Raw genomic sequence first — 25,316 nt, forward strand, 5'->3', positions numbered from 1 at the left:
TCAGTAACCACATATGGCTGTTTATTTCATACAGGGCTCTGTACAAAATATTTACACATATTCTTTACAGAATAGTAAACCACTTGAAGGTAAAAACACTTTCTTCTCATTGGCAGGGGCTAATCCTCATGTCAGCAAAGCTATAAATCCTAAGAACTTTCTCCTTTCTAGGCCACAACAGAAGCAAATGCCACCTGCTTTCCTGGAATCCAAAAAACCGTGGCCTTGGGACTCTGATCACATGCACCTCCCCGCTACCTCTTCCCCATCACTTCCCTTCAGTATTTACAGACAGACCCGAGAGTTTGTGGCAGGAGGGGCCGATGCTGTCCACTTGCAAAGGTGATAAGACAAACCTGCTATAGAAGACTGGGAACACCTGTCACATCATCTAGATCTTGGAAAAATTCCCGCTGTCTTGATAAATCTACCTCTTTCTAGATTAACCCATCCATATCATGCTAACCCCAGATGGGACTCCTGCTATGGAGAACGATCTGTTGTTTTTGGTTGTAAAGTGCTTAGTGTAACTCATGTAAGTAGATGCCTCTCCTAACCACTCTGCACACTGTGAGAACATGGGGAGGATGTGGAGGTCTGGTGTGGTGGGAGGAAGTGCTTCTGGCACGTTTAAGAAAATACTTGCCAAGAGAGAACACTGCCCCAGACAGACCAGGAAAAGAAAAGTACATGGCTGCTTCTTACCATACACCCCAGTTCTTCAAAGCAGCAAAAGGCACTTTTTTCCAAGCCACAGTTAATCTAAAACAAACCTAGGTTTGCTTACACGAAAAGCTGTATCAGAAGAACTTAATATGCATCGTGTTCCCTAAGGCCTGGAGAGTCCCTAGGAAGCCTGGAGCAGCGGGGCTGGCTGTCCTAGGCTCCCACCACATGCTTCAGGCTGCAGTTCGTCCCTTTCTGGGTGCTGACAAGTTCCCAGTGACATTTCCAACCAGGAAGGAGAGACCAGCAGCTGAAGAGATAGGTCAAATGCAAAAAACAAAGCCAAGGTGATGACTGGATGCTGATCTGGGGGTAGAAGGGGGACTGAAGGAAAACATGAAGGAAGGAAGGGAAGCTAGGGAAGCTAGACAGGAAGTGGGCACTGTGAAAGTGTGGGGCTGTTTACAAACAGCAACTCTGGCGGAAGTGAAATGTTAAACGCTTAAGTAGAAAGGAAACCTCAGGGTTTTAGAAGCTCATCGTTCGGATGAGAACTATTTTTTTTTCCATGAAGGAACTATTATTTTAAAAGTGATGGTACTTTACATATTGGATGTGTGTAATTCTAAAAATAGTAGTAAATGTACATTTTATAACCACTATGTGCCTTGTGGAAGAGTAACAAGAAAAAAAAGGGGGGGGCAGGCAAAAACTGGCCTATGTGAGGGGTCCTAATACTTAACATTCCTTCCTGTCTGACTGGCAATGCCCAAGTGATTTCTAGGCTGAAAATAGGTAGGATTTACCTACTAACCTAGTTCACATGTTTCTCTAAGATTTCTGACCAGCTTGGAGCTATTCTTAAAAGGGGCCAATCTTGCTCCCAGGCCAGCCTCCTCTGCCCCTTCCCCTTCATTTCAAGGTCTGACTAAAGCAGCAGCTACATCCTTCTTTGTTAAGCTGAAGCAGACAGACTGGAGGAGCCGCCAGGAGGGCATTCAGTGGTCCAGTTTACTTACTATGAGCAGCCAAGACACTCCCCAGTGACCAAGCCCAGAGGGTTCCAACGGCACCCAGGAGCTGCAGAGACCCATTTCCTTCAGCAAAAGAGGAGGCAGCGGGGAGCTCACTCAGGCCACAAGGGAGAAGAGTTCTGTGCTCAGGCCCCCGAGTGCCCAGCGTCACGCAGGCTCTGCTATTGGCCTCTGAAGCAAAGGCATCCATGGACAGGAGGGAAAGGGTGCAGGAATAGAAAACCCTTGACTGAAACCCTTTTAATAAAGGAAATTCCACCCCCTCCCATCTGTCCATGGAAGGGTGAGACTGTGACGTCATGTAAGAGGAAGTATCTTCTCTGGCATTTAGGGAAACAGCTGCAGCTGAAACTTTGGGGCCCACTCCAAGGCACTTTTCACCACGGCTAGGGCGGCCGCTCCAAGCGCCACTGTCAGCCCCATCACCGCCAGCTTCACAAAGCGGTTGGTCCTTGGTTTGGTCAGGACATCTTTTGTTCGCTCATCAGGCCGCAGAAGTCCCCGAAACCGCTGCCGCAGTACCATGTCAGGCCTCTGCTGTGCTGACGCCAGCTCAAAGTCTTTGAACGTAGAGGCAGCCGTTCTGCAGAGGGGAAGGAGACAAAAGGGAATGGGATAAAAGAAGAAGGGGGAAAAAATGGACTAAATAGTCTGAGGGCAGAGCCACCCACTGCTCAGAAAACTCTTCTTGATCAAGACCCATGAAGTCTCAAGTGGGGATTCTGTTGGCATAAGCGGATCTCTGGAAAAACCACTCCCAGCCCTGTCCCTACCAGACACAATCTTCCATCACTTTTGCTAACAAACACCCCTGCACAACCAGTGCCTCAGCACCACTCACTTCTCGGCTTGCGGCTGGGCAGCTGCCTCTCGAGCAAGTTCGGACGGGGGAAACTGAACAAAGAGGTCTCCTGCTCTACTGATCAGTGTCTCATAGGGCAGGTCCTGAGGGATCTGGGACAACAGGTGGTGGACCGAGGCCATGTCGCAGTCACAATCCAGGACTTCCTGCTCTCGATACAACACGATCTGTGGGGAGCAAGGCCTTGCGTCAGAGACCAGAACATACAGCAGCTTGGCCACTTCACTTCATTCTCCTTAGAGGTAATATAAATTGGTACCAAACAGGGCTCACCCAAAATGTTCAGCAAATTCCTGTACTATCTGGGAAGTGATGCTATACTTATCTGAGTGCTTTTCCCAATGGGCTAGCACTTCCTGCTAGAGGCAAACTTCCACACCATGACAGGAAAGGCTGACAAAGGAAGGAGGTTTTTTAGGAGGAAGGAAAGGAGAGATTACTGGAGATACCTACAGCTCTAGCACAGAAGAAATGGTTCAAAACAGTAGAAAGAATGGTCTTGCTCCCTTTAAAACACAATGAAGAACACCCCCTCCACCCTCACGTCTGATAGTTCAGGCCCCTCTAATAACTGGAAGCCCTCATCCCTGACTAAAAGCCATTTCAACTTTCCATCATAATATCATGCCTCTTCTTAAACCCACTTGGCCATTTGCACTAGCTCCAGGAGCTGTCAACACAAACCCTGATAATTCACAATGCACATGAGCATTTTAAAGGTTCAGAAGAATCGAACAGTAAAAAAAAACTAACAACTTTGTTTAACCAGCATTTCCCAAACTTATTTTTATACATAGTATTTTTGACTCCCATGACTCTCCCAGTAACATTCCAAGAACAGTGTCCAGAACACCAGCCCAGGAAGTGCTGTCTTTTGTATCTTTCCATAATCACCAGGTTTCCTTTTAGGGAAGATGATCAAGCTGGACTGGGAGACACACGCCAAACTGCTGGCTCATGGTCTGTACCTACCACAGCTGCAAAGTAAATGGGCATCAGCGGGTGGCAGGCCAGGAAGAAGTCGTATAACCGCACGACGTGCCTGAAGTCAGACAGGACGTGCCCGAACCAGGTGATAAGCCAGCTGAGCGCAAAGATGGTCCCCACCTCGGCACTAGGAGCAAGGGAGTCCAGATGTTAGGTTCCCTGCTGAGTCATCCTGTCCCTCTCCCTGGGCCTTCTTTGTCCTCAGTGCTGTATGAAGAAAGTAACTGGGGAACATGCTTTCTGGAAAATTCAGCTGCTGATAAATTCAGTATCTTCTCCTCACAAAATATTACAGAAAGTCCTTGCAACATACTCCACATCATGGCACTAATACCACAGTAGGGTCCTGGTTGGCCTTATCTCCTTGGGTGCTCTCATCATGGCCAAGAAATGTCAACTCCAGGAACAAGAATCAGCTGTTTTCAGAGAACTACACCATTTTCCTTCTGGGAAAGTCACACCCTTTTGGGGGGCACAGGCAACTATTCTTAGGCTTGAAAACATAATTGTATTAATTGTATAGTTAACATGAGATGACTGAAATACCTTAAGACACAGGTGTTTTTTTTTTTTTTAAGAGAGGCAGGTATTGGCCAAGGACACACTTCCAACTAAACAGAAGAGAAAAATCATACAAGAATTGCAAAGAAATATTTCTTTTCCTTGGTGTATGGTAAATAAAACAAGCTACAGATGGGGTAGGGTCCTATAGGACTCTGTACTTCCGTTGTAGCAATAACCTCAAAGTTGGTATGCTTAGCTTGCCCACCTCTCTCCACTAAATGTAAACTCTTTAAGGGCATGGGCTGTGACATCTCCTGCATTCCTGGAAGAGCACAGCACACAAAAGTGTTCTAAGACTGTGCACAGAACTGAATTATCTAGATTGCTGGTGACTGGAAAGGACAACTCAGAAGAACCTAACACTAATCAACATAAGATGATGATGCAACTGAGCTAGACTTGTGAGGAATAAACAAAGGAGCAAGCTGAAGAGGGGTGTCTGTGTGTGCGCGTGCACGTGTACACGTAAATGTAGACACATATATACCTCTGCATGAAGTCATGGAGTTCTGGATTCACCTGGTCAATGATGGGCATCAGATAGTTTAATATATGCTTGGTGTTGTCCATTGTTGGGTCCATGAAATCCCTAGAAGACATTTCAATGAGCTTGGTCAGACCAAACATTTGGATCAGGGTTGGGGGGCAGTTGGGATTGGGGTTCAACCCACTGAAAACACCAACTAGAAAGCGGGCTGAGGAGTTATCGCTGGGGGGAACTGTCTTCTGCCCTTTTGCGCGGGTACCTGAGATGGTGGGTAGACAGCTTCTCTACTAGGGATGTTGCCAGCCTCTCGCCGAGCACCAGCAGAAATGTGACCACGATGTCGTGGTAGCCCTGGTAGTAGTGCAGCTGCGGGTTGCGCTCCAGGATGAGGAGGATGATGTCGATCAGCTCTTCCTGCAGCCCTTCTCTCTGTTCTTCTGGCATGCCTGGGAGAGGGTAGTGGGGGGGAGACGCACTTGAACAAGGCAAGCAGTCTAGTAACATGGAGGTAAGGAAGACGGTAAGCTGTGGATATGCAGACAAACTGTTTAATAAAGTAAAACAACTTGGCAACACATTCATGATCCATATACTGTTGATAGCCGCCTGGCCATGTAGGAAAGAACCACAGACTTGGAAACCTTCCAGTTGGGGAACCCAGCCAACAACACCATCTTAACCAAGTCAGCACAGGGAGTGATGCCAGCAGGGGAACCACTGGACAGCATGTGCCTCTTGATGTGCTGGGGGGAAAAGAACTCAATATTGCTTCAGTGGAATTCCTATCAAGAGTGCATCACCTGAATCTTGCAAGGAGAAAATAAAAACTGAGGGGGACTTTATAAAGTAACAGGCCTGTCATAAAATACAAAAGAACAAGTCCAGACTAAAGGAAGCTGAAGAGATATGAAGAATGAATGGAAAATGCACTTTTCTCTATAAGGAACATTATTGGAATAAATGGCAATATCTGAATAAAATCTGTAGATTAGACAGTAGTATTTTTTGTTACTGATTTTAAGTGTGACTATGTAAAAAAGAATTGTTTTTAAAAAACACACAGTGAAATATTTAGGGATAAGGGGGTACCATATATGTAATTTATTCTTAATAGCTCAGAGGAAAAAAATGTGTGTACGTATGGTGAAGGAGAGAGAGAAAACAAAACTAAAGCAAATCTAGTCAAAGGTTGATGTATAAAGAAATCTGGGAAAAAGCTACCTGGGGAATTCTGTGTCCTATTTTTGCAGCCTTTTTGTAGGTGTTCAGTTCAGTTCAGTTCAGTCACTCAGTCATGTCCAACTCTTTGCGACCCCATGAATCGCAGCATGCCAGGCCTCCCTGTCCATCACCAACTCCTGGAGTTCACCCAGACTCACGTCCATCGAGTCAGTGATGCCATCCAGCCATCTCATCCTCTGTCGTCCCCTTCTCCTCCTGCCCCCAATCCCTCCCAGCATCAGGGTCTTTTCCAATGAGTCAACTCTTCGCATGAGGTGGCCAAAGTACTGGAGTTTCAGCTTCAGCATCATTCCTTCCAAAGAAATCCCAGGGCTGGTTTCCTTCAGAATGGACTGGCTGGATCTCCTTGCAGTCCAAGGGACTCTCAAGAGTCTTCTCCAACACCACAGTTCAAAAGCACCAATTCTTCGGTGCTCAGCCTTCTTCACAGTCCAACTCTCACATCCATACATGACCACAGGAAAAACCATAGCCTTGACTAGACGAACCTTTGTTGGCAAGGTAATGTCTCTGCTTTTGAATATGCTATCTAGGTTGGTCATAACTTTCCTTCCTAGGAGTAAGCGTCTTTTAATTTCATGGCTGCAGTCACCATCTGCAGTGATTTTGGAGCCCGAAAAAATAAAGTCTGACGCTGTTTCCACTATTTCTGCATCTATTTCCCATGAAGTGATGGGACCGGATGCCATGATCTTCGTTTTCTGAATGTTGAGCTTTAAGCCAACTTTTTTACTCTCCACTTTCACTTTCATCAAGAGGCTTTTTAGTTCCTCTTCACTTTCTGCCATAAGGGTGGTGTCAAAACAAAAAATGTATGAGATGTGTGCTCCCCTCAGAATCAAACTAAATATCATAGGAAGTACTAATCTTGACCCAAAGATGCAGGTGGAAACAGAGGAGCTGGTCTCAGGAGCTCTTTCAGCGCAGGCACCTAGTCTGGCAGCGGTCAGCGTGGTCCCTCAGCTCTTCTGGCTCTTACTATAAAAATGTCAACCCTTGACACACGTGTGCACCCATGGCGGATTCATGTTGATGTATGGCAAAACCAATACAATATTGTAAAGTAATTAGCCTCCAATTAAAAAAAAAAAAAAAAGTCAACCCTTGGCCTCATGACCTGTTTTAGGAGGATGGCACACAACACAGCTTTCCTACACCATTAGGTTTTCCAGTCAAAAGCAGATCTTGTGAGAGAAAACAGCTAATGCAAGGGCCCAGACTGAACTTAAATACAGGTTTTTAGGGGACAGTGACGCTCATCTCTCATGCACTTTTACCCATCCCTTCTCTAAAAGCATACGGTAGAAGATAAAGAAGAAAATGGGAGTAAACCAAGTACTGTGGTCAGGTAAAGTAACGAAGCAGTGAGAGAAAAAAGTAAGCCTTCTTTAAATTTTCAGTATAAAAGTGGTCAGCTAAGTTCAGAAGAATATGAATGTAAAAAGAATATGAAACCACATGGACAGTTCTGTCTGGAAGAAGAATATCCTGGACTGATATCACATAAATGGAAGAGGGATAAAGGGCTCAGAAGGAAAACAGGTTACACCCAGAGAAAAATGTGAGATGCGTCTGTCCTATGTAGTCTCCTGAAGACCAGAGGAACAGGAAAAGGGGACTGGATCACAGGTATGTGTGTTTATCAAAACCCAGATGGTAAGCTACTGGCTACACAAGAATTACAAGAGCCTTTCTGGGAACCATGATTGTAAACAGGAGGGATGCCCTCTAACAGACAAAATCCAATGCCAGAGCATGGGCTCAGAAGAGTGAGGCAATGGGTTTTGAGACTCTTGTTCCCTCTAGCAACTCTCCTCTCTTCAATTCAAGGACTTAGAGGTGGAGTTGCGAAAGGAAGGGAAACAGATGAGGTCTGCTACCCAGTTCCCTTCATTGTGAAAGTGGAGACAATTGTCATTCTGTCATTCTTAGTATTTCTGGGAATGGAGAGACAATTTTAGTAACAGACTCTTTAAAAATGTGGTGATTGGCCTTCATTCTAGTCCAAGGCCCCGGTATATGTATATGCAAGATTGTCTGTTGTTGTTTAGTCTCTAAGTCGTGCCCAACTCTTTTGTGACTCCATGGCCTGTAGCCCTCCAGGCTCCTCTCTCCATGGGATTTCCCAGGCAAGAATACTGGAGTGGGCTACCATTTCCTCCTCTAAAGGATCTTCTGGATCCACTGAACCTGAGTCTCTTGCAATGGCAGGTGGATTCTTTACCACTGAGCCACCAGGGAAGCCCACAGGCAACATACCGCTACTTATAAATGAAGGTATTAACAGTTCCTGTTAGTGACCACTTCCAAACCAATCTGCTCTTTAAAGTCAGACTGATAGCTCTAGAAATCCCTATAAAGTCTCTTCTGTAGCTCTAACGGGCAGGGGGAAAACCCTCTTCTCTCATTTACCACCTCTAAGCCAAGAGAAATTATTTTGGGCTCAGTGTTCTTGCCTGGAGAATCCCAGGGACGGCAGAGCCTGGTGGGCTGCCGCCTATGGGGTCGCAGACAGTCAGACACGACTGAAGTGACTTAGCAGCAGCAGCAGCAGGCCTTCACAGTGGGGGTTCTGAATGGACTGAGTCAGTGAGAGAAGGACTCAGCAGACTGGGAGCACGACGGATCCCTAAGGAGGAAGGGTCCTGGATGTGGCCATGTTCTGTGCTAGGATGTAAAGGTCTCGGGACAAGCAAGCCCAACAGAGTAATGTATCTGCAAACGGACTGAAGCCAAACCTCCCAAACCTCCCCCTCCCGCCCCAAAGACCACCAGTGTGTCTCACCAGGCGGGAACCGCCGTAAAGACCGCCGGACGTCCAGGAGCACTTGTTGGTAGTCCTTGCTCATCTGTCGTAGGTTTTTCCCTATTGGAGGAGAAGAAACATGTTATTGTAGGAATGTCTGGGAACCAACAGCAGGAGCAAGACATCCTGGCATGACACAAAAGGCCTGGAAGACATACTCAAGGCTTTTTCCTGAAGTGGACATGACTCAAGATACAACATTTGGAGAGGAATCCCTGGTTTAGTTCCAAACATGCTGTTTTATGCAAGTCATGATGACCGTGAGAGGAGGGAAGATACACTATCCAAGAGCAGCGGAAAAGTTAGGAGGCCAGCACCCATTATGCGTTACTGGGAATCACTCTGAATTTCAAAGTTCACATCTGTAAAATGGGGATTATTCCCTTCCATGTGTACCTCTCAGATTACTGTTAAGCATCAAGTAAGAGCATGAATGTGGACACCACAGACCGCTGGAAAAACTCTAACATCTATAAAGTGTAGGAAGATTGAGCGGTTCAGAAAGGAGTATTAAGATAAATGTACATGGAGAAGAACCTAAGCTCTCTTAGCCCTGAAATTCTAAAACTAAGACACTGGTAACAGGAGATAGTACTTGTGTTCAGTTGCTAAGCCCAACTGAAAGCAAGGAGGCAGACTCCAGCTGTTACATATATAACAAGTATGCATCTCCTTCATAATGGAAATCAAAACTTACCAGAGGAGCCTGTAGAATACAGACTTCATCTTAAAAAGATATGAGAAATTTGGAATTTGACAGAACACCATCTCAGGATTTAGAGTGTGAATATGGCAATGCCTATTCCTTCCAACAAAAGATCACTGCTCTGAGGCCGCCCAGTTCCAAAGACAATAACAAGCGGCGACTTAAAACATCTACTTGGCCACACCATGACACTGTAAACTTTTTATTGGCAGTGGCTGTTTTAATCATCTCTGGTACCTAGCGCACAGTAGGAGCACAACTGTGTGTGCGTGCTCAGTCACTAAGTCGTGTCCTGCTCCTTGCATCGCCAAATGAAAGAAAGAATCCCCAACACCTGGACTTTTGCCAAACATAGTAGGAAAGCAATAAATGTAGACTCAACGAATGACAAAGTGGATTCACTGTTTTCTGTACTTTCTTTTGTATTCTGCACTGCAGTCTAAAAAATTCTTTTTTTCACTACATAGGCCTTGTAGATAAAGTTAAGTACAGTTAGTTGTCCCTTGGTATTTGAGGGGGATTGGTTCCAGGACCCCCAAGGATAGCAAAATCCACTGATGCTCAAGTCCCAAATATTAAACAGTTTAACATTTGCACATCCTCTCGTATACTTCAATCACCTCTAGATTACTTTCAAACCTGATAGAATGTAAATGCTATGTAAATAGCTGCCAGAGCACAACAAATTCAAGTTTTGCTTTTTGGAAATTTCTGGAGGTTCCCGCCCGCCAGAATATATGTGCCAGGTGGAATGTAGGATCCTAGTTTCCTGACCAGGGACTGAACCCATGCTGCTGGCACTGGGTGTGTGGAGTCTTAACCACAGGACCTCTGCAAAGTCCTTCCAGAGTACTTCTGATACATGGCTGGTTGAATCCTTGAACTTGGAGGGCTGACTGTAACAGCTTTTCACAGAATTACAGAATTTTAGAATTCAAAATAGTCTTAGTATTTCCCTATAAAAAGTCTTTTTTGTTGTTGTTTTTTAAGGACTATAAGAGGCATTATATCTCTGTAGAACCCCATGTTTCTCAAATGTCCATCTGTATCAAAATTATGTAGGATTCTTGCTAAAATAGATTCCTGCAAACTTACTTCTAGGTGAATATAAACTGGAACATGCATTTTGTGTTGTGGCTGCACTGTGTGGCTTGCGGGATATTAGTTCCTGGATCAGGAATGGAACCTCGGCCCTTGGCAGTGAAAGCATGGAGTCCTAACCACTTTACCATCAGGGAATTCCCAGAATATGTATTTTTAATAAACTCCCCTAACTAGCCAATAATCGCTCCCTCCTTACCTAATAAAAGCTCATTCCATTTTTAATTGAAATTTTATTTCGCAGTTTGGTCTTATTTTCACAGTAGGCCCAAGCATATCCTAAAACGTTTCAGGTGTTTACATGTCTACTCTTGGTTTGAAATTAGCATAAAAATTAAAGACCCTGAAATTCTTTTTTCCCTGCCTCCTAGACAAACTCCCATCACAGCACTTCTTCCCCTAACTACCTGATATAGGAGGTGGATCATTGGTGTTGACATTGAGGAGCTTGGGCCACACTTTCCGCCTGATCTCATCAGTCAGGAGCCCTCCTTCACTGATAGCCATGCGTCTAAGGGCAGCCACATCAGTGGGCTCACTGTTCAGAGCCTGGTAGATCTCTGCCACTTTCTTTTTCCTTTTGGCATTAAAGTCTGCAAAACAGAATGGAAAAGGGCATTAGGCACATATTTACCGTGTGTACATTTTCTGTTCAGGGCTCAATCTCCTTAACTTGGTCTGAAGTAAGGTAGGTATATTTAAAATCAATTTACTGATGAGCACGGGGTTCCCAAGTGGTGCCAGTGGTAAAGAACCTGCTTGCCAAAGCAAGAGACGTAGGAGACATGGGTTTGATCTGTGGGTTGGGAAGATCCCCTGCAGAAGGAAATGGCAACCCACTCTAGCACTCTTTTCTGAAAAATCCCATGGACAGAGCCTACAGTCCACAGGATCTCAAAGACACGACTGAAGCAACTTAGTATGCACACACACACACTGATTAGTATATATAGTGTGTGAAACACTAAGGAGACATACCATATAAGTAACAAAGAAAAAGGAATTATAGTAAATGCTCAGTACATTTAGGCATATCTAATAGCCACCATTTATGTTTTCCTACTGTGGTGTTGGAGAAGACTCTTGAGAGTCCCTTGGACTCCAAGGAGATCCAACCAGTCCATTCTGAAGGAGATCTGCCCTGGGATTTCTTTGGAAGGAATAATGCTAAAGCTGAAACTCCAGTACTTTGGCCACCTCATGAGAAGAGTTAACTCATTGGAAAAGACCCTGATGCTGGGAGAGACTGGGGGCAGGAGGAGAAGGGGACGACAGAGGATGAGATGGCTGGATGGCATCACTGACTTGATGGACGTGAGTCTGAGTGAACTCCGGGAGTTGGTGATGGACAGGGAGGCCTGGCATGCTGCGATTCATGGGGTCACAAAGAGTCAGACACGACTGATCGACTGATCTGATCTGATGTTTTCCTAAAGAATGCTGTGCTTCATTAATGCTAAACTTCACAGAGCATTGTTGTTAAGTCAACTCTGCGACCCTATGGACTGCAACACGCCAGGCCTCCCTGTTCCTCACTATCTCCTAGAGTTTGCCTAAGTTCATATCCATTGAATCAATGATGCAATCCAACCATCTCATCCTCTGCCGCCCTCTTCTTTTGCCTTCAAACTTTCCCAACAGCAGAGTCTTTTCCAATGAGTCAGCTGTTTGCATCAGGTGGCCAAAGTATTGGAGCTTCAGCTTCAGCATCAGTACTTCCAATGAGTATGCAGGGTTGATTTTCCTTTGGATTGACTGGTTTGATCTCCTTGCTGTACCTGGGAGCTCAAGAGTCTTCTCTAGCACCATTAGAGAAAGCATCAATTCTTCAGTACTCAGTCTTCTCTATGGTTCAACTCTCACATCCATACATGACCACATCTCTCTTAATATAATACATTTTCTCTGTTATTTACTGAGGAAAAATGTACATGCATGTCACCAAAATTCAGTATTACATTTTTAAACAAAACCACATGTGAAAAAAGCCTCTGGTTACATGCTAATACAATTGGAAAACATCAGAATCCCATGGAGGTATTTTCAAAAGCAGAATGTCAAAGGGCATACTTGGGACTCCAGTGTGGCTAGTGGTAAAAGGGGCATGCTACTGGTTCTCAAGAGCCACACTAATCACTGGTAATCAAAAAGGAATGTATTACGCATCTTACATCCTCATGTGGTAGTTTGTTATTTATACACAGGCATTTTGCTGTGTTTAAATTACTTTTTTAGGAGACTGAGAGTTTGTGGTTAATGTGCATCATATTATAATTGGCTCTGTTTAAAATAATGGGGTAACAGGCTCTCAGAATTTTCATGCAGAATGTTTACTTCTAGGAACAGCAAACACAAGAAAAGTTAAAACTCTTCAACCCACTGAAGAGATGTCACATAGCAGTGCACTGTAATCGTCCGAAAAAAGGTATGTGCAGACACCAACAGTTCAGACAGCTGTGGGTCAGGCAAATCTTGAGAAAGCATTATGGAAAAGTGAAATTTAAAAAGAAAGGGGAGGATTCAGAGAGGCGAGGAGATGACCAGAAAGGCTTGGAGACAGAAACACAAGCCCTTTCACTTAACAGTAAATGAAGTCATTAGGAAGTATTTATGTAGCATATACGAGGGGCAGGGCATTAATGTTAATATAAAGTAGAAGATAACACTGGAAGGTAGGTCAGGCCTTAGAAAGGACTAACATCAGAATGTAAGTGAGGTTTTTAGGACAGACACTAAGCAGCTTTCCTCAGTTATGTTCTATTCTGAGGCAACAGTATACAAACTGTTTCCACGACAAAGCTGCATATTGTTAACACAAATGAAAGGTGTAACCTTTCATTTCATTAATCCAGTAACCCTGGTTACCCATCTATGAGCTGTGACATAAACTTTATAAACTCAGGCACCGACTGTTTTGAAGTTCCATGCAATTGGAGATGCAGATAGGACAGGATGCTTTTTCACCCAGGTAAACCTGTTCTCCTGGCTAGACTGTTGTTTTCCCTGGTGACCTAGTAGGTGAATCTGCTCCAGGCAGTCTGAGAGATTTCTAGTTTACATCTATAGTTCCGGCATAACTAATTGTTCATAGCAAACCCCTCCTCCCATCTGCACTCCCAGAAATGTCCCAGGTTGATGCTAAATTCAATGGTTACTCTATCTAGAAATCAGGAAAAACCAAGTCCCAATTCCCAATCAATCAGCACAGCACCAACTATAATAAAATGTTTATTTATTTACAAGGTGCTTCAAGCTCTTGGCTTGGACATGTCATACCATCCATCCATGCACCTACCTGTGCATTAATGTATCCATTCATTTATCAACCTGTCATTTAATGAGCAACTACTCATAGTAAAGCACCAGGCTGTGCTGTATTGTGCTTAGTCCCTCAGTAGTGTCCGACTCTTTGTGACCCTACAGACTGTAGCTTGCCAGGCTCCTCAGTCCGTGGGGATTCTCCAGGCAGGAATACTGCAGTGGGTTGCCACGCCCTCCTCCAGGGGATCTTCCTAACCCAGGGATCGAATCCAGGTCTCCCGCATTGCAGGCGGTTTCTTTACCGTCTGAGCCACCAGGAAGATCATGAATACTGGAGTGGATAGCCTATCCCTTCTCTAGGGGATCTCCTCGACCCAGGAATTGAACTGGGATTTCCTGCATTGCAGGTAGATTCTTTACTGCTGAGCCACCTGGGAAGTCCATATAACAACACAAGCTGAGACAAAATACGAGCAGGAACTGAATTTCTAGCAAAGAAGAAAATAAGATTAAAAGTTTTTTAAAACTTAGAGTGTTCTTGTACTTTGTACTTTCTACACATCACAAATTAAGAACACTTAAATGGTAATACTAAATATTTTTTGAGGTATCTGATATTTAGAAACCTTATTAATCTATTTGGTAAGAGTTTGGAAATTTTCCCTCAAAATTTTTTTGACATATATCCACCTTGCCCATCTTTCCACTTAAGCTATTTATTCAGCAATCTGGAGGAAAGGAAAACCAAAAGTGTCAGTCTCTCAGTTGTGTTCAAGTCTTCGCAACCCCATGGGCTGTAGCCTGCCAGCCTCCTCTGTTCACAGGATTTTCCAAGCAAGAATACAGTAGTGAACTGCCATTTCCTTCTCCAGGGGGAAAGGAAAACCACTGCTTAGGTCTTAGGGGAGTTAACACTGTTTGCAATCAAGTGGATTTGCAGTGTGTGTTAGTCGTTCAGTTGTGTCCAACTTTTTGCAACCCCATGGATTGTAGCCCAACAGGTCCCTCTGTCCATGGGATTCTCCAGGCAAGAATACTGGAGTGGGTAGCCAGTCCCTTCTCTGATCTTCCTGACTAGGGATCAAACCTGCATCTCCTGCATTGCAGGCAGGTTCTTCACCGTCAATTTTAACTATTTCTGAACCCAAATCATTGCTCCAATACTTATTTCTCTCAAAACTCTGTTTGGATTCTATTTAAATCCTGCATTTCAAAATTTACTGCTGTCATCCTGATTCTGATGCCCTGTGGGAATTCAATACACATGGGCAGAATAGAATAAATAATTTAACTTAGCTACTGTTCCTCTGGAAAAACTGGCCTTTAGTAAATGGCATTATTTCCCCATATTAATATTAATATTAAGAATATCCTCACTGTAGGGACTTCCCTGGTGGTCCAGTGGCTAAGAATCCATCTTCCAATGAGGGGACACGGGTTTGACCCCTGGTCAGGGAACTATGTTCCCACATGTCATGGGGCAACTAAGCCTGTGTGCTGCAACCAGAGAAGCCTACATGCCACAATGAAGAACTTGTGCTGCAATTAAGATGTGATGCTGTCAAATAAATAAATAAAATTTAAAATTAAAAAAATAAAAGACAATACTCATTATATAACTCTAAATAGATTTATAGGCACTTTGGCCTTTTTCTAAATCTACTGGTGATTCCCAGGGTAGAATGCTGCTCAAGTGCAGATTTTAGCTGTTGTCTGTTCAGACCCCAACATCACCTTTCTCAATCCCATATTTAAGTGATCAAATGTTAGTGGAAGATGAAGAAGGCACTCCTGTGTGTGCCACACACACAAACAAATATTTCATTGCACTTAATGTACAGGTTTTGATTGTGACATTAAAAAGGTAGGAGAAAACAGAAAAAAACTTAAATGATCTGGAGAAGTATAAATTACATAGTGGTAAGGTCAACTGTGAGACTACACAATGAGGGAGAAAAAGTTAAGCGGAGTCTTAACCAATTAATCTACACATACCCTCTTTGCTGCAGAAGAAGAAAAAGCATGGAAAAAGGTTAAAATAACTTTCTTCCTCCAGGGGATCTTCCCAATCCAGGGACTGAATCTGAATCTCCTGTGTCTCCTACATTGGCAGGTGGATTCTTCACCAACTGTGCCACCTGGGAAACCCAATGTCTAACTATCTATTTTAAGATAAATTTTACATATGGATTTTGGGGTAGGACACATTTCTGGACTTGAGAATGCTTTATTTGGCTTTGGGATAAAAGCCTACATTTCATCTGCTGATTGTATACATGTAATTCAAATCCCCTTGAATCCTTTCATCTCCAGTTTTGCTCTGCTTATATGAGATGTACTATATATTCCAAAGCTGGTATCTTCCAAACTCCTTTATAGTAAAAGGTCTTGGCTTTCACAACCACAACAGAATGAAATGACTATCCTACAACTGGCTGCAAAATATATAAGACACTGCTATAAATAAATCCCTGCTGTCTGAAAAGTAATTCATTCAACTGAGGAAAAAGGAATGATATTGGCACTACCTGACCAGCTCTCCATTAAAATGATCATTTAAGTAAGGGGCACTGAAAAAGAAGTTCTTAACAATTCTGATAAGGATGACTGAGTCTGTTATTGTCTCAAATCTCTCCCTACTCTGGCTATGGAACTCAAGTAAAGATTTCTGTTTCCTCAGAGCAACACGTATCTTCAAAAGCATCTGGCTTGGGAAACAATATACAGTTAAGGACAAGAGCAAAAAATGAGCACTAGCTACGCTTCCTCCAAAAGTTTTTCCACGCCAGCAAAATACGTATCAGTGATTTAGATCAGGTAAATGAGCTACACACTTAATATGCATCTTATGTGCAAGAATGAAATTCCATACTGATTATTTGGTTTAAGCTTGCATATCAAGAAAGCTTTACAGACTTTAAACAGAAGTTAAAATTAGCAATGCATTGTTGCTGTTGTTTAGTTGCTTCAGTCATGTCTGAGTCTTCCGCGACCTGTGGACTGTAGCTCCCTAGGCTCCACTGTCCGTGGGATTTCCCAGGCAAGAATACTGGAGTCGGTTGACATTTCTTTCTCCAGGGAATCTTCCCCACCCAGGGATCGAACCTTGTCTCTGGCATTCCAGGTATATATTCTATACCACTGAGCCACCAGGGAAGCTCCCTTAGGGCTTAATCAAAACGATGGAAGAGCTAGTCAGATAGAGAGCCTCCCAGATAGACAGACATGCCCAGCTCCACTCCTTGAACTCCTAATGTTGATGCTAGAAATTAACTTAAAATTTTCTGCTAACAAAAAAAGAGAACTACAGTGGGAGAGGAAAACCTAACCTTATTCTGATAAAGTTTAAGTGTTAGTCGCTCAGTCATGTCCAACTCTTTGTAACCCCACAGACCCTCCAGGGTCTTCTGTCCATGGAATTCTCCAGGCAAGAATACCGGAGTGGGTTGCCATCCCCTTCTCCAGGGGATCTTCCCAACCTAGGGATCCAACTTGAGTCTCCCGCATTACAAGTGTATTTTTTTACCATTTGAGCCACCAGGAAAGCCCTATTCTGAATAAGGTTCCCATCAAAAATAAACAAAAAAGAAACTGTTTTTGGAGGTCCCAATTAGTTTCAACAAACAGTACCCAAATTAGCGTTGATTCAGCAACTACCTGAAAAATAAAGACAAGTACATATGAAGAACGACTGCTCTACCCACTCCCCCAAATGGAGAAAAATAGAGTAAACCAATCCCATCATAACGTCTACAAAGGAGAGTTAACAGTATTAGTAACCTCTCCAATTTTCCAATATGATGAAAATCAAAACAAGAAAATCAAAACACCAAAAAAAAAAAAACTCCTCTCATTTCTAAATTCCTCCATTTATCCAGAGAAGCAAAATTCAGGACACTAGAGGATAAAGTCTCGCAACCTAGGCACAGTTGCACTCCAACAGGTCACAAGACCCATATACCACTTGGGGCAATGACCATTATGCCATGAGAACAGATGTCATACAAACACCAGGAAAGGGTTACAAGGCCAAAGGGCCCAGAGGAGTAATATGAGGCGTTAGCTTCATTTCCATAGAGGATTAGAAGAGGAGAAAAAGGCAATAACAAAATGAACTCAGAGAAACAAAACTTGGGTTGCACTGGTGGTTGGTTCTGCTATGGGAATCATCCATCAGAGGATGGAAAACTGGGAAAGTTACCTTACTCTTTCCCAGAGGGCAAAGAGATTATTTCACCTGGTACAGAGTAAACGTTAATAATTTTAACTGTCATGTATTAACCAGTAGGTAAAACATATTTGAAAACATAGTGCACGATGAAACTGTTTCATGGAAATGAGTTTAAGGCAGTATAAAAAATAACTTGCTTTTTACACAATTCAATAATATTAAAATAGGCGGAATAGGACGGGGACAGAGAATAGATTGGCAGTTGCCAGGAGCTGTGGAGAATGGGGCCTGCGGAGGGATGGTCTCTCTTTTTGGCATTAAAAATGCTGTGGAATTAGAGACAGTGCGATGGTTGCCCCACCTTGCAAAAATTACTAACAACCACAGAACTGTACACTTTAAAGGGTTAATTTCACGGTAATTAAAAGAAATACGTGTCCAGCGCGTCAATCCAGACCTCGACGACCGATGAATGAAGTTTGGAAAACTGGCCTGACCACTAGGGAGGCGGCCCCGGGAGCCTGCGGACGTGGCCGGACAGTCTCGGCCGGGAGCGAAGCTTGGCCTCGCGTCTCAAGGAAGAGATGGGACGTGGGGCCCCCGCCGTCCTTCCCACTAGGGGGCTCGGGTCTGCCGCCAGTGTTCCTCCGGTTCCCTCAGCATCCGCTGACCGCCCCCTCCGCCCAAACTGCAGGCTCTCTTCCCCTTCAGACGTGACCCAGGCCTTCAGTCTCTTCCTTTTTCGCTGTCCCGACCCTGGCCGGCGGCCCTGGGCACACCCCGCGCGGTCGTCCCGGGCCCCCCTGCCTGCGGCCCCCGCCTCCGGCAGCTGTCCCCTGCCCCCCGGGCCGCCCCTATCCCTCAGGCCGTCCTCGCAGGCCGCTCCTCGGCGCCCTGGCCGGCTTCCGTACCTCCCTTTTCCGCGCCGCCGTCCCAGCGGCCGGAGGTGGGGCCGTCACCCCGGGCACTCCGGAGGGCCATGTCCCGGGGGCCCGGGCTCGAGCCCGAGCCCCGGATGGTGGCGGAGCCGACAGAAGACGCGGCTTCGGCCGCAGGTTCCAGCGCCTGCTCCGTGGAGCGAACTCGGCTTGGTCAGCCCGCGGCGCGCAGGCCTCCCCGCGCCGCCCCGCCCCGCGCCGTCACGTGACCACCCGGTACGCCGCGCGGGCGGCGGCGGAGCCGCGGCTGTCACCCGCGCTGGTGCGCAGGCGCCCTGAACGGCGAGAGAAGAGTGCGGGGACTCTGCCCCGGAGAGTTTGTTCCAACTGAACTTATAGAGCGTAGCAGTCTTGAAGCGATGTGTTCAGGAGCAGATTTTTATCATTTCTTTCGGTTTTCTTTATCTGTAAAATGATATGGATGATTATAGAAGTACTGCACTCAGAATAGTTCTTGGGAAAGTGTTTAAAACACCATCAAGAACATAGAGACTACTGGTGGCGCTAGTCTCTTCCCTGGTGGCTCAGAGGTTAAAGTGCTACCCGCAATGCAGGAGACTTGGGTTGGATCCCTGGGTCGGGAAGATCCCCTGGAGAAGGAAATAGCAACCCACTCCAGTATTCTTGCCTGGAGAATCCCACGGACGGAGGAGCCTGGTGGGCTACAGTACAAGGGGTCGCAAAGAGTCGGACACGACTGAGCGACTTCACTTTACTTTCTTTCAGCGACTTCACTTTACTTTCTTTCACTGGTGGCGCTAGTGGTAAAAGAACCTGCCTGCCAATGCAGGAGACGTAGGAGCCGGGTTGGATCCCTGGGTGTCATGTCCATCCTGTGCAATCCAGCATCACGGTCCACCAATCATATTTTAAGTCCTTTTTAAAAAGGTCCTCTGAGTAGGTTTCAGGAGCAGTAAAGACTGAAGTTTTTCCCCATGGAAAAGAAATGTAAAAAAGCAAAATGGCTGTCTGAGGAGGCCTTACAAATAGCTGTGAAAAGAAGAGAAGCAAAAAGCAAAGGAGAAAAGGAAAGATATAAGCACCTGAATGCAGAGTTCCAAAGAAGAGCAAGGAGAGATAAAGCCTCCCTCAGAGATCAATGCAAAGAAATAGAGGAAAACAACAGAATGGGAAAGACTAGAGATCTCTTCAAGAAAATTATTGATACCAAGGGAACATTTCCTGCAAAAATGGGCTTGATAAAGGACAGGAATGGTATGGACCTAACAGAAGCAGAAGATATTAGGAAGAGGTGGCAAGAATACACAGAGGAACTGTACAAAAAAGAGCTTCACGACCAAGATAATCACAATGGTGGGATCACTCACCTATAGCCAGACATCCTGGAATGTGAAGTCAAGTGGGCCTTAGAAAGTATCACTATGAACAAAGCTAGTGGAGGTGATGGAATTCCAGTTGAGCTATTCCAAATCCTGAAAGATGCTGTGAAAGTGCTGCACTCAATATGCCAGAAATTTTTAAATACTCAGCAGTGGCCACAAGACTGGAAAAGGTCAGTTTTCATTCCAATCCCAGAGAAAGGCAATGCCAAAGAATGCGCAAACTACTGCACAATTGCACTCATCTCACACGCTAGTAAAGTAATGCTCAAAATTCTCCAAGCCAGGCTTCAGCAATACGTGAACTGCGAACTTCCAGATGTTCAAGCTGGTTTTAGAAAAGGCAGAGGAACCAGAGACCAAATTGCCAACATTTGCTGGATCATGGAAAAACAAGAGAGTTCCAGAAAAACACCTATTTCTGCTTTATTGACTATGCCAAAGGCTTTGACTGTGTGGATCACAATAAACTGTGGAAAATTCTGATAGATGGGAATACCAGACCACCTGACCTGCCTCTTGAGAAACCTATATGCAGGTCAGGAAGCAACAGTTAGAACTGGACATGGAACAACAGACTGGTTCCAAATAGGAAAAGGAGTACGTCAAGGCTGTATGTTGTCACCCTGCTTATTTAACTTATATGCAGAGTACATCATAAGAAACGCTGGGCTGGAAGAAGCACAAGCTGGAAGCAAGATTGCCAGGAGAAATATCAATAACCTCAGATATGCAGATGACACCACCCTTATGGCAGAAAGTGAAGAGGAACTAAAAAGCCTCTTGATGAAAGCAAAAGTGGAGAGTGAAAAAGTTGGCTTAAAGCTCAACATTCAGAAACGAAGATCATGGTATCTGGTCCCATCACTTCATGGGAAATAGATGGGGAAACAGTGGAAACAGTGTCAGACTTTATTTTTCTGGGCTCCAAAATCACTGCAGATGGTGATTGCAGCCATGAAATTAAAAGACGCTTACTCCTTGGAAGGAAAGTTATGACCAACCTAGATAGCATATTGAAAAGCAGAGATATTACTTTGCCAACAAAGGTCCGTCTAGTCAAGGCTATGGTTTTTCCAGTGGTCATGTATGGATGTGAGAGTTGGACTGTGAAGAAAGCTGAGCGCCGAAGAATTGATGCTTTTGAACTGTGGTGTTGGAGAAGACTCTTGAGAGTCCCTTGGACTCCAAGGAGATCCAACCAGTCCATCCTAAAGGAGACCAGTCCTGGGTGTTCATTGGAAGGACTGATGCTGAAGCTGAAACTCCAATACTTTGGCCACCTCATGTGAAGAGTTAACTCATTGGAAAAGACCCTGATGCTGGGAGGAATTGGAGACAGGAGGAGAAGGGGATGACAGAGGATGAGATGGCTGGATGACATCACCGACTTGATGCGCATGAGTTTGAGTGAACTCCGGGAGTTGGTGATGGACAGGGAGGCCTGGCGTGCTGTGATTCATGGGGTTGCAAAGAGTCGGACATGACTGAGCAACTGAAGTGAACTGAACTGAACTGAAAGACTGAAGTTAATCTGATTTTTTTAAACTAATATTCAATTTACTAAAATTAGAAATCCTCAAACCTTGCTTTTCCTTGATTTCAACTGACATTTTACAATTCTATTCATTAATCTAGTAAGTTTATCAATCACTTCTTTGGTACTGTAAAACCCTATGGAGCCCTCGGAGGATAGACCCGGCCCCCCTCCTCTGCGCTGCCCTTCCCTGCACCCCTCCTCCATGTACTCTGTGTGTGTCTTGTTGTAGAAAAACTTTAGCTTCCTAGGCCTTCCTCAAGTTCCAAAGAATAAATTTAATTAGAGAAGTGAGGGGAAAAAATACAGAAGGAAGGAAAGGAAAGGAAGGAAAACAGTCAAACAAGACAAAAATAATAGTTTAGCCAAGGCCCCTTAGTTCCTCCTCAAGGGCTGTAGATATACTGGGAACCATATCCTTTGACTTGTTTTGCAGATCCTGAAACCCCCACCAGGAGAAAAAAGTTAACTATATACTGCCCACAAGCATGCAGACCCCAGTCCAGTTGAAACCGGAAGGTTGGTGATGTTGACTCCTGATTACTTCACCACCAACCAATAAGAAAAATGTCCAAGAGCTGATTGCATACCATACAACCCCTTTCCCTCACCAAGTCTTTAAAAACCTTTCCCTGAAAGCCATCAGGGAACCTGGGTCTTTTAAGCACCAGCTGTGTGGACTCTGTGTTGACACCCTGCAATAAATGCTGCACTTTTCTTCGCCACAACCCTGGGTCAGTAGGTTGGCTTTATTGTGCAAGGGCCAGCAGAACCAAGTTTGGTTTGGTAATGGTACCATTAATAAAACTTCATCAATTAATTGCCTTTGAACATTTGAAACTGCATTTATAAATGTAATAATTCACTTTTCTTTTTAAAGTACCACAAAAATATTAACAGTGAGAGTTTAAAACATTTCTGATCTTTAAATCATAGTTGAGATTAAAAGATGTTTATTGCTTTGAAGAAAAAATCAGGTCAACCCAATTTGGGAGTAACATGCTAGAGCAATTTGGGGTATTTCTTCCCTTCTCAGTTACTGTGCTGGCCAGTGAACCAGCTGGATTCTTGCTTGCAATAGTGGTGAGACGTTACTGGCTCCCCTCTCCACCATCACAACTCTAGGGCTCAATCAGTTCAGTTCAGTCGCTCAGTCATGTCCGATTCTTTGCGACCCCATGAATCACAGCACGCGAGGCCTCCCTGTCCATCACCAACACCCGGAGTTCACTCAGACTCACGTCCATCGAGTCAGTGATGCCATCCAGCCATCTCATCCTCTGTCGTCCCCTTCTCCTCCTGCCCCCAATCCCTCCCAGCATCAGAGTCTTTTCCAATGAGTCAACTCTTCGCATGAGGTGGCCAAAGTACTGGAGTTTCAGCTTTAGCATCATTCCTTCCAAAGAAATCCCAGGGCAGATCTCCTTCAGAATGGACTGGTTGGATCTCCTTGGAGTCCAAGGGACTCTCAAGAGTCTTCTCCAACACCACAGTTCAAAAGCATCAATACTTCGGTGCTCAGCTTTCTTCACAGTCCAACTCTCACATCCATACATGACCACAGGAAAAACCATAGCCTTGACTAGACGGACCTTTGTGGGCAAAGTAATGTCTCTGCTTTTCAATATGCTATTTAGGTTGGTCATAACTTTCCTTCCAAGGAGTAAGCGTCTTTTAATTTCATGGCTGCAATCACCATCTGCAGTGATTTTGGAGCCCAGAAAAATAAAGTCTGACACTGTTTCCACTGTTTCCCCATCTATTTCCCATGAAGTGATGGGACCAGATGCCATGATCTTCGTTTCTGAATGTTGAGCTTTAAGCCAACTTTTTCACTCTCCACTTTTGCTTTCATCAAGAGGCTTTTTAGTTCCTCTTCACTTTCTGCCATAAGGGTGGTGTCATCTGCATATCTGAGGTTATTGATATTTCTCCCGGCAATCTTGATTCCAGCTTTTGCTTCTTCCAGCCCAGCGTTTCTCATGATGTACTACTCTGCATAGAAGTTAAATAAGCTAGGGCTAAATAGTGTGTGGTTATTGTGAGGTTTGGGCCAGCTCACATCCTCTGGAAAACAACGAAGTGGCTGGCTCACCAGGAAAAGGGGGAGAGGACCAAGTACTGTCTGTCCCAGACTGGTACCCCATCTTCTGAACAGCACTTTTTTTTTTTTTTTTTTGCAGCTCCATGAAGCTAGCAGAATCTTAATTTCCTGAGCAGGGACTGAACTCTAGGCCCTCAGCGGTGAAATCATGGAGTCCTAACCAATGGACTGCCAGGGAATTTTTTTTTTTTTTTTTCATTCTTCCACTCATTCAATCAGTATCTACTGAGTCTTCCTTTATGACAGCCCCTGCCCTAGCAGGTTGACAGAGAGCAGTAAATAATAGATACAAAAAAGAAATGATTAAATATAATTTGCTCCTCTGACTGGCAAAAATTTGTCAAACGCTGGTGGAGATGTGGGAAAAATGGGCTCTGAGCAGCACTTACAGTTGCAGTTCATCACCATGGAGTTCTAAATGAGAGGGTGAGCCAAGATGCTAGTGATTTTGCTTCATAATTTCCCATGTCCACTCTTGTTTAGAGATTTAGGTGGCAAGTGAAAATTTTTAAGAAACCTTCCTGAGTCAATAGAAACTAGCCTATGATCTGAACACTGGTCATGCCCACTGCCCTGTGGCCGGGGTGTAGAACCCACTGGGTTGGTCTGCCACTGACCCTGGGAAACAATATCTTGGAAGACCCCCAGTAACAAACATGGAGATTACTGTTTGCCCAACAAACATTCATGATCCTCCCCCGGCTCATGCTAGGAGTCAAAATAATGAAGCTTTACTCTGTGCTCCAGGAAGCTCAGATTAGTAAGGGAGATGGATTTATCAAGGTGTGACAAGTTTTAGGAAAGGGAGAAACTTAGAGGGTTATGCAAGCCCAAAGAAGGGGATCAACCACACACAAGGGCAGAAGAGGGTGATGAAGGGAAGTTTCCTGGGGTAGTGATTTCTAAACTTATATAGAGTGAAGGGTAGCAGTAAGTCAGTTGATGTAGGGAAGAGCATTCTAGTTGGAGAAAATAGCACAGGCATTATCTTGAAGCTATGAGGAAGCAAATTGTAGTCTAGAAACTACAAGAGGTTTAGTTTTCTTACAGCACAGCAGGAAAGACAAAATGAACTTTGACACTAGTGAGGGCAGAGAAGTGTGCAGGGACAAGCCAGACAGAATCTCTTCAACCATATTCAGAGTTTGGACTGGATGGAGTCAGCAGGGTAAATTAAAGATTTTTTTTTTTTTTTTTTTTAGCATTGAATAAGTTCTTTGATGTCATCTAATTTAATCTTTATCTCCAATAAGAATCACGTTTATGGATGAACCCAGTGCTAGGCCATAGAATGAGTTGAGTTCAACTTCTAATGGGAAAGAGACAAGTAACCAGGCAATTGAAAAGCCAAGTGAATAGAGGTCAGAAGAGGGCAACCTAGAAATACGGGAGAACACAGAAAATCCCAGAAACCAAGAGACTCCTAATTGAGTAAAGGGCACAGGAGCATCCGTTAGGTCTGTGTGGTAGGCAGGATTATAAGATGGTCCCCAAGATCCCCACTCTGTGG

The 25,316-nt window shown here is 44.5% G+C and overlaps 1 protein-coding gene across 1 annotated transcript; it reads right to left on the reverse strand.

The window, feature by feature from the left end:
* On the reverse strand, positions 1-19,020 carry TBC1D20 (TBC1 domain family member 20). Its single transcript, XM_027558915.1, has 8 exons — positions 18,799-19,020; positions 10,863-11,048; positions 8,628-8,708; positions 4,860-5,046; positions 4,601-4,702; positions 3,535-3,676; positions 2,542-2,729; positions 1-2,283 (listed from the first exon to the last, which is right to left on the reverse strand). Exons 1-8 carry the CDS (start codon positions 18,866-18,868, stop codon positions 2,028-2,030), a joined length of 1,212 nt encoding a protein of 403 aa, XP_027414716.1. The 5' UTR covers positions 18,869-19,020; the 3' UTR covers positions 1-2,027.
* Positions 19,021-25,316: the final 6,296 nt, after the last annotated feature.

The sequence above is a fragment of the Bos indicus x Bos taurus genome, chromosome 13, assembly GCF_003369695.1.
Source record: "Bos indicus x Bos taurus breed Angus x Brahman F1 hybrid chromosome 13, Bos_hybrid_MaternalHap_v2.0, whole genome shotgun sequence".
In the NCBI taxonomy this organism is placed as follows: Eukaryota; Metazoa; Chordata; class Mammalia; order Artiodactyla; family Bovidae; genus Bos; species Bos indicus x Bos taurus.